Consider the following 13764-nt stretch of genomic DNA (forward strand, 5'->3'; position numbering starts at 1 on the left):
CTTGAATGGGGCATGTTTATTTAAGATGGTTAGGAAGGCATTTTTAAAAAATATCCAGGCATCCTCTACTGACGGGATGAGGTCAATATCCTTCCAGGATACCCCGGCCAGGTCGATTAGAAAGGCCTGCTCGCTGAAGTGTTTCAGGGAGCGTTTTACAGTGATGAGAGGAGGTCGTTTGACCGCTGACCCATTACGGATGCAGGCAATGAGGCAGTGATCGCTGAGATCTTGGTTGAAGACAGCAGAGGTGTATTTAGAGGGGAAGTTGGTTAGGATGATATCTATGAGGGTGCCCGTGTTTAAGGCTTTGGGGAGGTACCTGGTAGGTTCATTGATAATTTGTGTGAGATTGAGGGCATCAAGTTTAGATTGTAGGATGGCTGGGGTGTTAAGCATGTTCCAGTTTAGGTCGCCTAGCAGCACGAGCTCTGAAGATAGATGGGGGGCAATCAGTTCACATATGGTGTCCAGAGCACAGCTGGGGGCAGAGGGTGGTCTATAGCAGGCGGCAACGGTGAGAGACTTGTTCTTAGAAAGGTGGATTTTTAAAAGTAGAAGTTCAAATTGTTTGGGTACAGACCTGGATAGTAGGACAGAACTCTGCAGGCTATCTTTGCAGTAAATTGCAACACCGCCCCCTTTGGCAGTTCTATCTTGTCTGAAAATGTTGTAGTTTGGAATTAAAATGTCTGAATTTTTGGTGGTCTTCCTAAGCCAGGATTCAGACACAGCTAGAACATCAGGGTTGGCAGAGTGTGCTAAAGCAGTGAATAGAACAAACTTAGGGAGGAGGCTTCTAATGTTAACATGCATGAAACCAAGGCTATTACGGTTACAGAAGTCGTCAAAAGAGAGCGCCTGGGGAATAGGAGTGGAGCTAGGCACTGCAGGGCCTGGATTCACCTCTACATCGCCAGAGGAACATAGGAGGAGTAGGATAAGGGTGCGACTAAAAGCAATAAGAATTGGTCGTCTAGAACGTCTGGAACAGAGAGTAAAAGGAGGTTTCTGGGGGCGATAAAATAGCATCAAGGTATAATGTACAGACAAAGGTAAGGTAGGATGTGAATACAGTGGAGGTAAACCTAGGTATTGAGTGATGAAGAGAGAGATATTGTCTCTAGAAACATCATTGAAACCAGGAGATGTCATTGCATGTGTGGGTGGTGGAACTAATAGGTTGGATAAGGTATAGTGAGCAGGACTAGAGGCTCTACAGTGAAATAAGCCAATAAACACTAACCAGAACAGCAATGGACAAGACATATTGACATTAAGGAGAGGCATGCTTAGTCGAGTGATCAAAAGGGTCCAGTGAGTGGAGAGGTTGGTTTAGGGTCACGGCGATTTAGACAGCTAGCCAAGCCAACCGGTAGCAAGCTAGCATAGGATGGAGTCTGTTGTTAGCCACCTCTTGCGTTCGGTCAGTAGATTAGTGGGGTTCCGTGTGGTAGAGGGGATTAATCCAAATCACACAACAACAAAAATAAGAACAATAGATATAGTTATAGAGGCCCGAGAAGAAAACATAATAATTCAAATAAATAAATTGTCCGATTGTCTATTCAGATAGCAGCCGGAAAGACAGCTAACGGATAGCGGGCCGCAGATGGGCGTTCCGGTAACGTCGCGACAGAGGAGCCAGCCGGATCTCCTTCAGGTAGATAACGTCGGCAGTCCGGTTGTGAAGGCCCGGTGGGGCTCCGCGTAGGCAGTGAAACGGGTCCGGATAGGTGACTGCAGCCCAGGAGTGAATGATGGGACTCAGGCGTGATTGACGGAGCTGGCTAGCACCGGAACAATCGATGTTTGCTCCGGAATCGACGAAAGCCGACTGTCACACGGATAGCAGCTAGCTAGCTGTGAGATCCGGGTATGAATGTCCAGAGAGCAGTTGAAATCCAGGGACATGGAGAGAAAAATTGGTCCGGTATGTTCCGTTCCGAGCCGCGCTGCGCCGTACAAAACTGGCGATAGATTTTCGATAGATTTTCGAACTAAAGGACAGCTGATGACCACAAACCGTGGTTAGCTTCTGATTAGCTTCTGGGCTAGCTCCTGGCTAGCTTCTGGCTAGTTTCTGGCCAGCCTCCTGGAGTTTCTGGCTAGCTTCCTGAAGGATTGCAGATCTGAGGTAAATAATACTTTTTTATAAATATAAATTGGTGAGGCTGGTTGCAGGAGAGTGTTTAGAAGATGAGTTGATAGAAAATAAAAATAAAATGTATGTGAAAAAAGTTGTAAATATATATATATACAGGACACGACAAGACGAGGACAAAAGACGTCTGAACTGCTATGCAATCTTGGAAGAATGTTATCTTTTTAGTGTGTGTGGATGTGTGCTCATGTTGTCTGTTACAGACACAGGATTTTAGAGTATCATAAATAGGGTCAGACAGGACAAAGCAATCAGCCATTTTCAGAGTTATTCCTGCCCCCTAAACCCTCTATGTCTGACCCCCCCAGACAGAATGACAGCTCCATCACACGCAGGCACAGTGTGATATCCCCCACCTGCCTTTCTTTCCTTCACAGAGTCCTGTGCCCAGCACCCATTTTGGCTCCATGACACCTGTCTGATAGTGTCGTTATCACTCGTGTTACGCCTGCCATTATTCTTCCTGTTATACCACCTGTCAACACTGCCCTCACTCTGTCTCAGTAACATCCCCTCTGTTATAACTCATGCCTAGGACCTACCAGAGCAAAAACATCTAAAGAACCCTACCGTAACCTTATTGACAAGGCCGCCACACCCACTGTGTATTGGGGTGTGTGTGTGTATTAAAGATAGCTACCTGTCTGTCTTCTTCTGACAGCTCCAGGTGCTCCTTGCTTGAGGTGGAGCTGTTGTCATCCTCGTCAGAGCTGTGGACTTCCTCCTCAGAGTGAGCATCATCCAATCCATGCCAGCCCCTGCAGGCAAAACAGGAAGTCCCGGTCACCGCATTATCCTCATGGTTATCAGGTAGTGTGTGTGCGCACTTACACGTACAGTATTTATATGCAAGCATACCACGTACACACACTTCTGAATGGACTTTTTAATGTTTTATGGGAACAGTAATTGGCACGATGTCTCTATATGGGACTAGGATGATGAGCAGCCTGAAGCACGGTCAATACGTTGTCCACAGCTGTACTCGGGTAAACATAGTTGCCATGAAGACTCCACAGACAGCCTTGTCTGCTGGCAGCAGGGCACCAGCCTGCTCTTCAGTCAGCTGATAAGGGTCTGTCTGCTGAGTGGCACAAGTAGCAACATGTTTGTGCCACTAATGTTTTCATCTTGGCTTCACAGCCTGTACAGGAAATGTTATCCCAGCTGGATTTTGAACCAAACAAACCCAAAGTACTGTCTACATTCTAATCTGGAGGACTCATAAGATACTGTCACTCTCTTTATTTTGACTACTTTGTCTGTCCCCTTCCCTCTCTCTCAGCTACCCCTCTTTCCCTCTCCTCTTGTCTCTCCTTCTTCCTTCTATACCCTGTTTCTCTTCCCTACCCCCATCTTTTCCTCTTTCCTCCCATTCTTCCACTCTCTCTTTCCTCCCATTCTTTCACTCTCTCTTTCACTTCCATTCTCCCTCCATAGACGGGCCTTCCTGCACACTGGGTCAGGCACAGAGCGCCTCTTGTTCACTGCCTGAGGCTAGTTACATAAACTAAGAAGGCTGAGATGCTTGGGAAACACTACAGACTCACGACACACATACACACTCTTTCAAACAACCACAACCACAACGGCACACACATACACACATGCTTGCAAGCACACACACACACACAATCATGCACAAATGCAAGCATCTTTCAAACAATGAAATACACATAAACAGGGGCAAATATCGCACAGTGAACGATGAACACTAATATTATCCGACTGGAGTACCAGATCTGGGCAGCTAGATATATGTGGAAGTGTTGCATACTGCTCTTTACTGCTGAACTCTTTGAGTCTAATATTTCCCTTCACCTGCCCTTCTTTCTACCTGTCCAGTAATCTGATTGACCTTAATCTCATGGCCCCAGAGTGGCATAACAAAATACTGGTCTGAGCACGCACGTGCACTGCACACACGGAACTGCCTTTTGATAGATGAGGTAAACACACGCACAAGAACACTTGAATGAGGATGTGATTACAGTGAGTTGGGAGTAGGGCTGCAAAGGGCCGGAAAATTCAGGTAAATTTTCCATGGAAAGTTAAGCACGGGAATTTTGCTTAAATTCATCAAAAAAGTCAGCTTATAACAGTGAACCTTTTTTTGTGGGATACACATAAGGCAATTCTAGGTCTTGTGGCATATTTTGGTTAAACTATTCCCAATTCAATGGAATTGCAACCCTCTGCATGCACAGTGCATTCTTCCATCACATGTACAGCTGATTCTCAAGATCTTGCACACTAATGAAATGCTATTGAGCCCACACTACTACACTGTCTGAGCCAAAGACTACATGCTTTCTGGTTTTATTACAATACTGGGTGGGGTGAATATATTTTATATGACATACATTATTTTGTGTTAATTAGTAAATAGTAGCCTACAGCAAAGTGTGTTTTAAATCATTTATAACTTGTTAACAATTTCTGCTAGTTAGTTTTTGCTACCATGTGGGTTTTAGCTTGATTGAGCCTGCTAACTGAGGAGTGTTAATTCACCTGTTTCCATACATGTTTCATTTTAAAATATGTATCTTACAAAGGAGTTGTTTAATCTAACTGCTTAACTGTCTGTATTTGGGTTTTTCTAATTTATTTTTTTCTAATCTATACAGGAAAATGCCATGGGCACTATCTGATTTCACTGCAGCTAATGTAGAAGGAAAAGCTGTGTACATTTGCTAATACTGTGCCAATCATATGTGAAGAATGCAACAAAGATGCAGAATCATCTGGCCAAGTGCATAAAGTTCCCTCAGCGCTCACAACAAGCAACCTCTGACAAAAGTCCCTCTACTGCTATTCGAGGTGAAAATGATGAATCAGACACCTTATCGATAGCAACAGCTCATGGTCCTCCTGGAATCAGAAGTGTGTTTGACACAATGGAGAAACGTAGTCAGAGAAATGCTGATGAATGTCTTGCTCGAGCTGTGTATGCAACTGGTTCACCTCTGATGCTCACAGGCAATGTGTATTGGAAGAGATTTCTGAATGTTCTTCGCCCAGCATACACCCCTCCAACCAGACATGTTTTATCTACTCATTTGCTGGATGCAGAGTTCAAGTGAAGGTCAGGTAAATCATAGAGAAAGCAGACTGTATTGCAATCATCTCTAATGGGTGGTTGAATGTTCGTGGGTAAGGAATAATTAACTACATCATCTCCACCCCTCAACCAGTATTCTACATGTGCACAGACAAAGGACAATAGACACACCGGTCTCTACATAGCAGATGAGCTGAAGGCAGTCATCAATGACCTTGGACCACAGAAGGTATTTGCACTGGTGACAGACAATGCTGTGAATATGAAGGCTGCTTGGTCTAAAGTGGAGGAGTCCTACCCTCTCATCACACCCACTGGCTGTGCTGCTCATGCATTGAATCTGCTCCTCAAGGACACCATGGCACTGAAAACAATGGATACACTCTACAAGAGAACCAAGGAAATGGTTAGGTATGTGAAAGGTCATCAAGTTATAGCAGCAGTCTACCTCACCAAGCAAAGTGAGAAGAATAAGAGCACCACATTGAAGCTGCCCAGCAACACCTGTTGGGGTGGTGTTGTCAGCATGTTTGACAGTCTTCTCGAGGGGAGTGGAAGGAGTCTCCAAGACAGCCTGCATATATGGAGAGCCCCAACAAGAGGATCCTCCTGGATTATGTATTTTGGGAGAGAGTGGTAAGCACCCTGAAACTCCTGAAACCTATAACAGTAGCCATTGCACGGATTGAGGGAGACAATGCCATCCTGTCTGATGTTCAGACTCTGCTTGCAGATTTAAGAGAAGAAATCCGTACTGCCCTGCCCACTTCACTGTTGCTCCAAGTAGAGGAAACTGCAGTTCTGAAATACATCAAAAAACATGAAGACTTCTGCCTGAAGCCCATACACGCCCCAGCATACATGTTGGACCCCAAGTATGTTGGCAAGAGCATCCTGTCTGGTGTAGAGATCAACAAGGCCTATGGTGTCATCATCACCGTGTCTCGCCACTTTGGCCTGGATGAGGGCAAGGTTCTTAGCAGTCTAGCGAAGTACACTTCCAAGCAAGGGCTTTGGGATGGAGATGCAATATGGCAGTCGTGCCAACATATCTCATCAGCCACCTGGTATAAGGAACTTTGTGGATCTGAGGCTTTTCCCCCTGTTGCCTCCATCATCTCCAAATCCCACCAACATCAGCCGCTTCAGAGCGCAACTGGTCCTTGTTTGGAAACACACACACCAAAGCACGCAACATGCTGACCAATATAAGGGTTGAAAAATTGGTGGCCATCAGGGCAAATTTGAGGCTTTTTGAGCCTGACAAAGAGCCATCCTCAACAAGGTTGGAAAGTGACAGTGAAAATGAGGCCTCAAAGTCTGATGTTCAAGAGGTGGACCTTGAGGAGGTCCAGAGAGAAGACATGGAAGCCTGAGAGGAAGACAACCAAAGCTTTAGTTTCTAAACTATCATTTTACAGATGTATGTTGAAAACGTTTTTGGAAGATGTGATGAATCATTGGGGATCATTCAATAACCCTTTCTTTTGTTGTTCAATGAAATCATCACATGTGAAGAGTCAACTCATTTAGTTAAAGTTGAATTCATAACTACATTTTTATTACATTTTTTCTAATGGAAGGATTTAATCATTTGCAATTATGTCTACTTATGATAAGATAAAAGGTTCATGTTTCTGTCTGCAAAAAACATCTACATTTAAATGGTATTATATTAATTTGCATATATTACCATTAATTCCCATATATTCCCGTTAATTCCCATATATTTCCGTTAATACCCACAGAAGGTTTCCACCTCTGAATATTCCCCAAAATGTGCAAACCTAGTTGGGAGTCCTGACTCTTGTTAGCAAGGACCATGTCCAGTCCATTCACTCATCCACACACACAAATATTTTAGTGTCCAAAACAGTAGCAAAATATTAAATTACGTTGAGTCATTCAAAAAAGGGTTTCGCTGAGAATAGGAAAGAGAGTGAGAAACCAAAAGAGAGATGGGAGAGAGAAGAACAGGAGAGAAAGGGAGAGATATGGGAGAGGGACAGGAAGAGATCAAGAGAGTGGGAGAGAAGAGGCAGAAGGAGAGAGGCTGGTGGTTGCTGGAGGTTTATTTTCCCTGTTCAGAATGCAGTGTGGCGTTTCTGCGATTTTCAGACATTTCCTGCTCTGGCCACTGAAAATAACCCACAGGAAAACAGTCCAACCTGCTGCACATCAATGCTCTATTCACAGCCTGGATGGCTAACACTGAAGCTAACTCTCACACTTGTACAAGCTCAGCCTGCTAATGCTAACACTCACACAGCATGTTGGTCTATGTTGTAAATATGATGTAACAATGGGTATAGTACACACAATGTAGTTACATTGTACCTGACATGGTCTTACCACCATGTAAATGCATAGTTTTAGCACCAAAGTGGGACCAAGACTATAAAGTGAAAACTAACTCACACACAAGCACAACCTGGGCACTGGCCTAAATGCTAAAATACTTAATCTCACTGTGACACAGTACAAATACACACAGACACACAAATAGAAACCACTTAACACAGTACACACACCCTTGGCATTGTTCTAGGTTCAAAATCAAAACATTTACTGTAAATTGCTCGAGTCTCTCTTTCCAGGAAATCTGATTCATAAAGCATTAAAGCTCCTTAAAAGTGACACATCTATGACTGTCGTGGTACATTAACAATGCGGTAGCAAAAAGTATGATGTAATAACTGAGTTATTTACTATAGGCAACTAATGATCAAAGGATTATGATCAGCTCTGTAACTCTGGATTCGTTGAAACCTAAGTCGCCCATGACACACGAGAGGCACGATGCAATCAGACAACAAAATGACACACACACTCTGTTGAAACCTAACCCAGACCCTTTGTGTGTGTGTGTAGACAGAAGAAGAAAGAATTCCCACTCACACGCACAGTCGCACACACACACACCACACACACGCGCGCAAACAAACACACACACTGTGACACACATGCTGTACCTCTCATAGTCAATGGAATGGGGTCGCTTATAGTCGCAGTGGCTCTCGTATGGATCCTGCACCTCATAGACATCTGAGTCACTGTGTCTGTGTGTGCTTGGGTCCAGACTGTGTGTGAGTGGCCAGCCCAGCCGTGCGCTGAGGAAAGGCAGGTTCATGTACTCCGGTATCTCCTCATACAGAGGAACATTCTCATACTCCACCGACCCCTCTCCATCCCCGCCAGACACACCCGCGCTGCCATTGGACTGGTCCACCATCCCCGTCCGTCCGCCTGGCTCCACGCTGGTACAATCCAGAGACTCGCCACTTCTGGCCAGTAACCGTGGCAACATCCTGACAGACAACCGCAGCTCCAGAAGCTTCCGGAAGGAAAGGCTCCTCTTGGTGCCGTCAGCGCGGGCCAGCAGGTCAGCCGAGGAGAAGGACTGGGCCCTCTGTTTCCCTCCCAGCAGAGCTGCTTTCCCCTGGGGGGGCCCTCGGCTGCTGCTGCCGCTGCTGTGTCTGGAGGAGCTCTGCCTGCTGAAGAAGGGCCTTGGGAAGCGCCAGGCTGGTTTCTCCTGTGGGGTGGCAGGCAGCTCCCTCATGGGGGTGTTGGTGTGGTGCGGAGGGGGTGGAGGGGGTGTGATGGACGGGGGGGCACCCGCTGGCAGGCTGTGTCTCTGGGGCTTCCTGGGCGGGGCCCTGGGTGACCCCCCCTCTTCCGCTGAGCTGGCCGTCATTGTCATGCCGACGGGGGGCGGGCGGCAGCTGAGCTTGATCTGTTTGGGCAGGCTCCGGGTGATGGGGTAGCGCTCAAAGTCTCCGTACCCTTCCTCAACTTCTTCTTCCTTCTCCTCCTCTTCCTCCCCTCCTCCTCCTCTTCTCTCTGAGGTCAGTGCGTTAAGCTCAGGCTGAGAGAGCAAGTCCAGAGAGTGGGAGGTGTTTCGGTTGAGGGAGGGGGGACAGTGGATGGCTCTGTGGAGGCGGGGGGAGAGGGACTTCTGTCTAGGTGGAGGCACAGGGTGAGGCTCCTCTTCAACTTCAGGGCCCTGGGAGGGAGAGGGACTGTCATACACTCCCTGGGTGTGTTCTTCCTTCTCTGAGGTGAGACATCTCCCCCCACTCCCCTCAGACTCCCCCACCTCTCCCCCCTGTGTGCGGTTCTTTGTCTCCCCCTCATGGGTGCTGGCCTCCAGGCCGTCCTGCCTTACCAGGGCTGGCTTACGGGGCTTACGTGGCAGCGGCACGGGCAGGGGCTTACTGGGGGCGGCAGGGAACGAGAGGTCAGTGAGTAGCCTGGGTATTCTGGAACACTGTGTACTATTGTCTGTGTGGGAGGGGGTGCTGTCAGGCTCACTGTCCACCTGGGAGGGGGCGAGGGTGGGGGGTAAAATGTGTTGGGGGGTGCGGGTGGGTGGAACTATCCGAGAGGGGATGCGGGTGGGAGGGACTGTCTGAGAGGGGGTGCGGGTGGGAGGGACTGTCTGTGGGGGGGTGCGGATAGGGGAGACTTCCAGTGGGAGGATGAGGGGAGTGGGAATGGTGTTGGTCTCATTGCAGTCTATATTACAGCTGTCAGTGTATGTATGTTCTGCATTAGAAGCTTTAGTCTCAGTCTGTGTAAGTGTCTCGGCCACCTCAAGAACATTACATGACTGGTCCCCTGAACCAGTCTGATACTGCTGACCCTCCTGTCCTTTCTGGTTCCTCTGTCTCTCCTCTTTGTTCCCCTGCAGCTTCTCCTCATCCCTGTTCCCCTCTCCATCCCTCTGCCCCTCCTGTCTATGAGGTTTGTCCTTGAGCCTGAGATGGAGGGTGTTGGTCACTCCTACGGTCACCTCACTGTCTCCGTTCTCTGTTTTACCCGGCCGATTGGCTACCAGCGTTCCAGTGCTTTCCGTGGCATTCCCGTTTGGCCAGGAGCCAAGCGTATCGCTCCCGACCTCTGTAACGTTCCCATTCCCTAGTCGTTTGCATTGGGAGCAGTCCTGGAATCCACAGGAGCACGTAGGAATGATGTAGTCCGAGTCGCGCAGGATGGGCTGCGACAGGATCCCGTTTCTGGAGTTGAGGAAGGAGAGGCTGTCGTCCCCTGCCCCGCTGCACTCCTTGGATGGGGTTTGGGGTACTCTGGGTCTGAGGGGTGGGGGAGAAGCCGGGGCTGGAGGGGCAGAGGGTTTGGAGAGGCATGGTTTGGGCGCCACAGCAGGTTTGGCTCTCTTCAGCGCGGCAGGGGAGGGTTGGGTAAGAAGGGGGGAGGGTTGGGAAGGCTGGGAGAGGAGAAGATCAGGTTTGGGAGCGATGGGAGGAGGCGAGAGCTTCACCGAGGGGGCGAGTTTGGGTTTGGGAGCCACTGGCGGCTTCTTCACACCTGTAGAGAATTAGAGGAGGAGGAAGAGAGAGGAGTAGACATTAGACAATGCTGGGGAGGGGGGGCTGCTAAAAACACACAAGTCACAGGAGGCAAAAAAAGAAGTGACCCTTTAACCTTTATGGCTGCTTAAAGGCACAAACAGGAGGCAAAAAGCAAAACAGAGCACATTCCACTGCCCTGCTGTAATGCATACACTACCCTGGATATCCCTTGAACCCCCCCCCCCCCACCAACCAGTCAGCAGCAGCAGCACAGACACCTTGTGGGGTAAGAGGGGACAGGGCAAGGATCAGAGGATCAACCCCTAGAGGTCAATGGGATTTTTAGCTCACTAAGGAAGGTTGGGCGCAAATGGTCAGAAAATGAAGGAATGACAGAACCAAATGATTCCTGTACTCATATATTGACTGTGTTCTGTCTGTACAGAAAAGCTGAACAATCAAAAAAACTAACTATAACCTAAGCGACATCACATCTCCCACAAATAAAACAGTTTGACGGTAAATTAAATTACTGTGTGAATGTGTCCCTAAGCGGGTACCACAAATGCCCGTGGCAGGCTGTGCCTGCACTACATGGATAACTGGATTATGAATACAGACCTCTGCATTGAATATGAGACACTCGTTCCTGCATTGAAGGTCCTTCAATATCAGGTGAAGAATGACGATCCTCATGATGGTTATGAAACACTATAGCACCACACATCTCCTCCTAAGGTGTTAGGAATCACCAGTGGTAGACAAATGTTACATCCATGATAATATATGCCATTGCCAAGAGTTCTCTTAATATACAGTTAATCCACTGATTCCCTAATATATGGACGCACAAGTCATTGAGGGCAGCTGCCTTACTGTCTTACTTTGTTTTTGTCCTAGTAGACCTACGTAATAGATCAGATGAATTAGGCTAATGCCATTGATTTCCCAGAAAGTGCACACACCTGGATTACATCCTAAATCAGTTGCTGATTAAAAGTGAGGAAAGAGACTGGCTACTGCAAATCCTCTGAGGTGGCAGAGAAGCTTTACAGGCGGCTCTCCATAAAGGAGGATTCCTCACGAAACTAGAACAAAATAAGATCCCATTTTTTTTTTCTCCACAAAATGTAATTCATAGAAGGGTCCTTTGGAGGATGTTTTATTGACATATATTTGGCATTTGTCTCTTAAAACATAATAGATCATTAATTGAAGACATTTTGGCCTTACCCAGGCCTCCTTTAAGACTCCATAGTGTTTCATCTGTAGGCGCTACAAAGTAAAAGTTTGTGTCATATGAAGCTTTACCACTTTAACACGTTTCTTAAATACATTTATGAATATTGCAAAATATAAAAATGAATAATGAAAATATACTATGTTTGATTTGGCACATTTTACAATATATTGTTGAACATATTCTCTGCTAGTTTTATACTTATGGCCCATTTTATACAGAGAAATTGGCATAGTAGGCAATGTAACCAATTACAGCCCTCCCTTTACTTGTATCATTGCAAATCACAGAGGGTGACCATTTTTAATCCATTTTCACATTCACTCTGTTGGTAATGCTTACAAACTGGATCATTCTGCATAACTCTAAAAGTAGCAAAGATTATGTTCTAGAACTTTGATATGCAGGTAAAGTATATTATGTTCAACAATATATTGAAACATTTGCCAAATCAAGTGTATATTTGAAAAATTCATGTTTCATTTTAATATTTATAAATGTACAGAACCAGTTTTTCTTTATTTTTACTATTTTCTACATTGTAGAATAATAATGAAGACATTGTCACGATCGTCATAACGAGGAGACCAAGGCGCAGCGTGATAAGAATACATACTTCTTTTAATGAAGAATAAACACTGAACAAACTATACAAAACAACAAACTGACCATGACGCTATGTGACACACGTACTGACAGGCAACTACACATAGACAATAACCTACAAAATACCCAAGGAATATGGCTACCTAAATATGGTCCCCAATAAGAGACAACGATAAACAGCTGCCTCTGATTGGGAACCAATCTAGGCAACAATAGACATATAAACACCTAGATATACAACAACCCCATGATATACAACAACCCCTAGACATACAAAAACCCCTAGACAATACAAAAGCTACACAAACCACCCTCGTCACATCCTGACCTAACCAAAATAATAAAGAAAACAAAGATAACTAAGGCCAGGGCGTGACAGACATCAAAACTATGAAATAACACATATGGAATTATGTAGTAACCAAAAAAGTGTTAAACAAATAAAGATATATTTTATATTTGAGATTCTTCAAAGTAGCCACCCTTTGCCTTGATGACAGCTTTGCACACTCTTGGCATTCTCTCAACCAGCTTCATGAGGAATGCTTTTCCAACAGTCTTGAAGGAGTTCCCACACATGCTGAGCACTTGTTGGCTGCTTTTCCTTCACTCTGTGATCCAACTCATCCAAAACCATCTTAATTGGGTTGAGGTTGGGTGATTGTGGAGCCCATGTCATCTGATGCAGCACCCCACCACTCTCCTTGGTCAAATAGACTTTACACAGACTGGAGGTGGATTTTGGGGCATTGTCCTGTTGAAAAACAAATTATAGTCCCATTAAGCCCAAACCAGATGGTATGGCATTTCGCTGCAGAATGCTGTGGTAGCCATGCTGGTTAAGTGTGTCTTGAACTCTAAATAAATCACTGACAGTGTCACCAGCAAAGCACCCCAACACCATCACACCTCCTCCATGCTTCACGGTGGGAACCACACATGCGGAGATCAAAACGTTCACCTACTCTGCGTCTCACAAAGACACAGTGGTTGGATTTAATATTTGGACTCATCAGACCAAAGGACAGATTTCCACGGGTCTTATGTTCATTGCTCGTGTTTCTTGGCCCAAGAAAGTCTCTTCTTATTATTGTTGTCCTTTCATAGTGGTTTCTTTGCAGAAATTCGACCATGAAGGCCTGATTCACACAGTCTCCTCTGAACAGTTGATCTTGAGATGTGTCTGTTACTTGAACTCTGTGAAGCATTTATTTGGGCTGCGATCTGGGGTGCAGTTAACTCTAATGAACTTATCCTCTGCAGCAGAGGTAACTCTGGGTATTTCTTTCCTGTGGCGGTCCTCATGAGAGCCAGTTTAATCATATTGCTTGATGGCTTTTGCGACTGCACTTGAAGAAACTTTCAAAGTTTTTCAAATTTTCCG

General features: G+C 46.0%; 1 protein-coding gene and 1 long non-coding RNA gene across 5 annotated transcripts in view; one reads left to right on the forward strand and one right to left on the reverse strand.

The window, feature by feature from the left end:
* The window catches only part of LOC110500037 (FYVE, RhoGEF and PH domain-containing protein 6), a 33349-nt gene that overhangs the window by 17485 nt on the left and 2100 nt on the right, over positions 1 to 13764 (reverse strand). For all 4 annotated transcript variants that reach the window (XR_016490190.1, XM_090213894.1, XM_036957327.2 and 1 more), the window contains exons 2-3: positions 8198 to 10550; positions 2805 to 2922 (exon numbers count right to left, since the gene is read on the reverse strand). Coding sequence is in view for 3 of the 4 variants with exons in the window: in XM_090213894.1 (XP_090070020.1) it covers positions 2805 to 2922; positions 8198 to 10550 (2471 nt within the window). In the remaining variant the exon portion in view is untranslated. The remainder of the gene's footprint in view (positions 1 to 2804; positions 2923 to 8197; positions 10551 to 13764) is intronic.
* LOC149972996 (uncharacterized) lies at positions 2848 to 4913 on the forward strand. Its single transcript, XR_016490191.1, has 3 exons — positions 2848 to 2974; positions 4010 to 4113; positions 4792 to 4913. It is a non-coding gene; the product is annotated as an uncharacterized LOC149972996 (long non-coding RNA).

Source organism: Oncorhynchus mykiss, chromosome 21 (assembly GCF_057628025.1).
Source record: "Oncorhynchus mykiss isolate SJ-2025 chromosome 21, ASM5762802v1, whole genome shotgun sequence".
NCBI classification, from domain to species: Eukaryota; Metazoa; Chordata; class Actinopteri; order Salmoniformes; family Salmonidae; genus Oncorhynchus; species Oncorhynchus mykiss.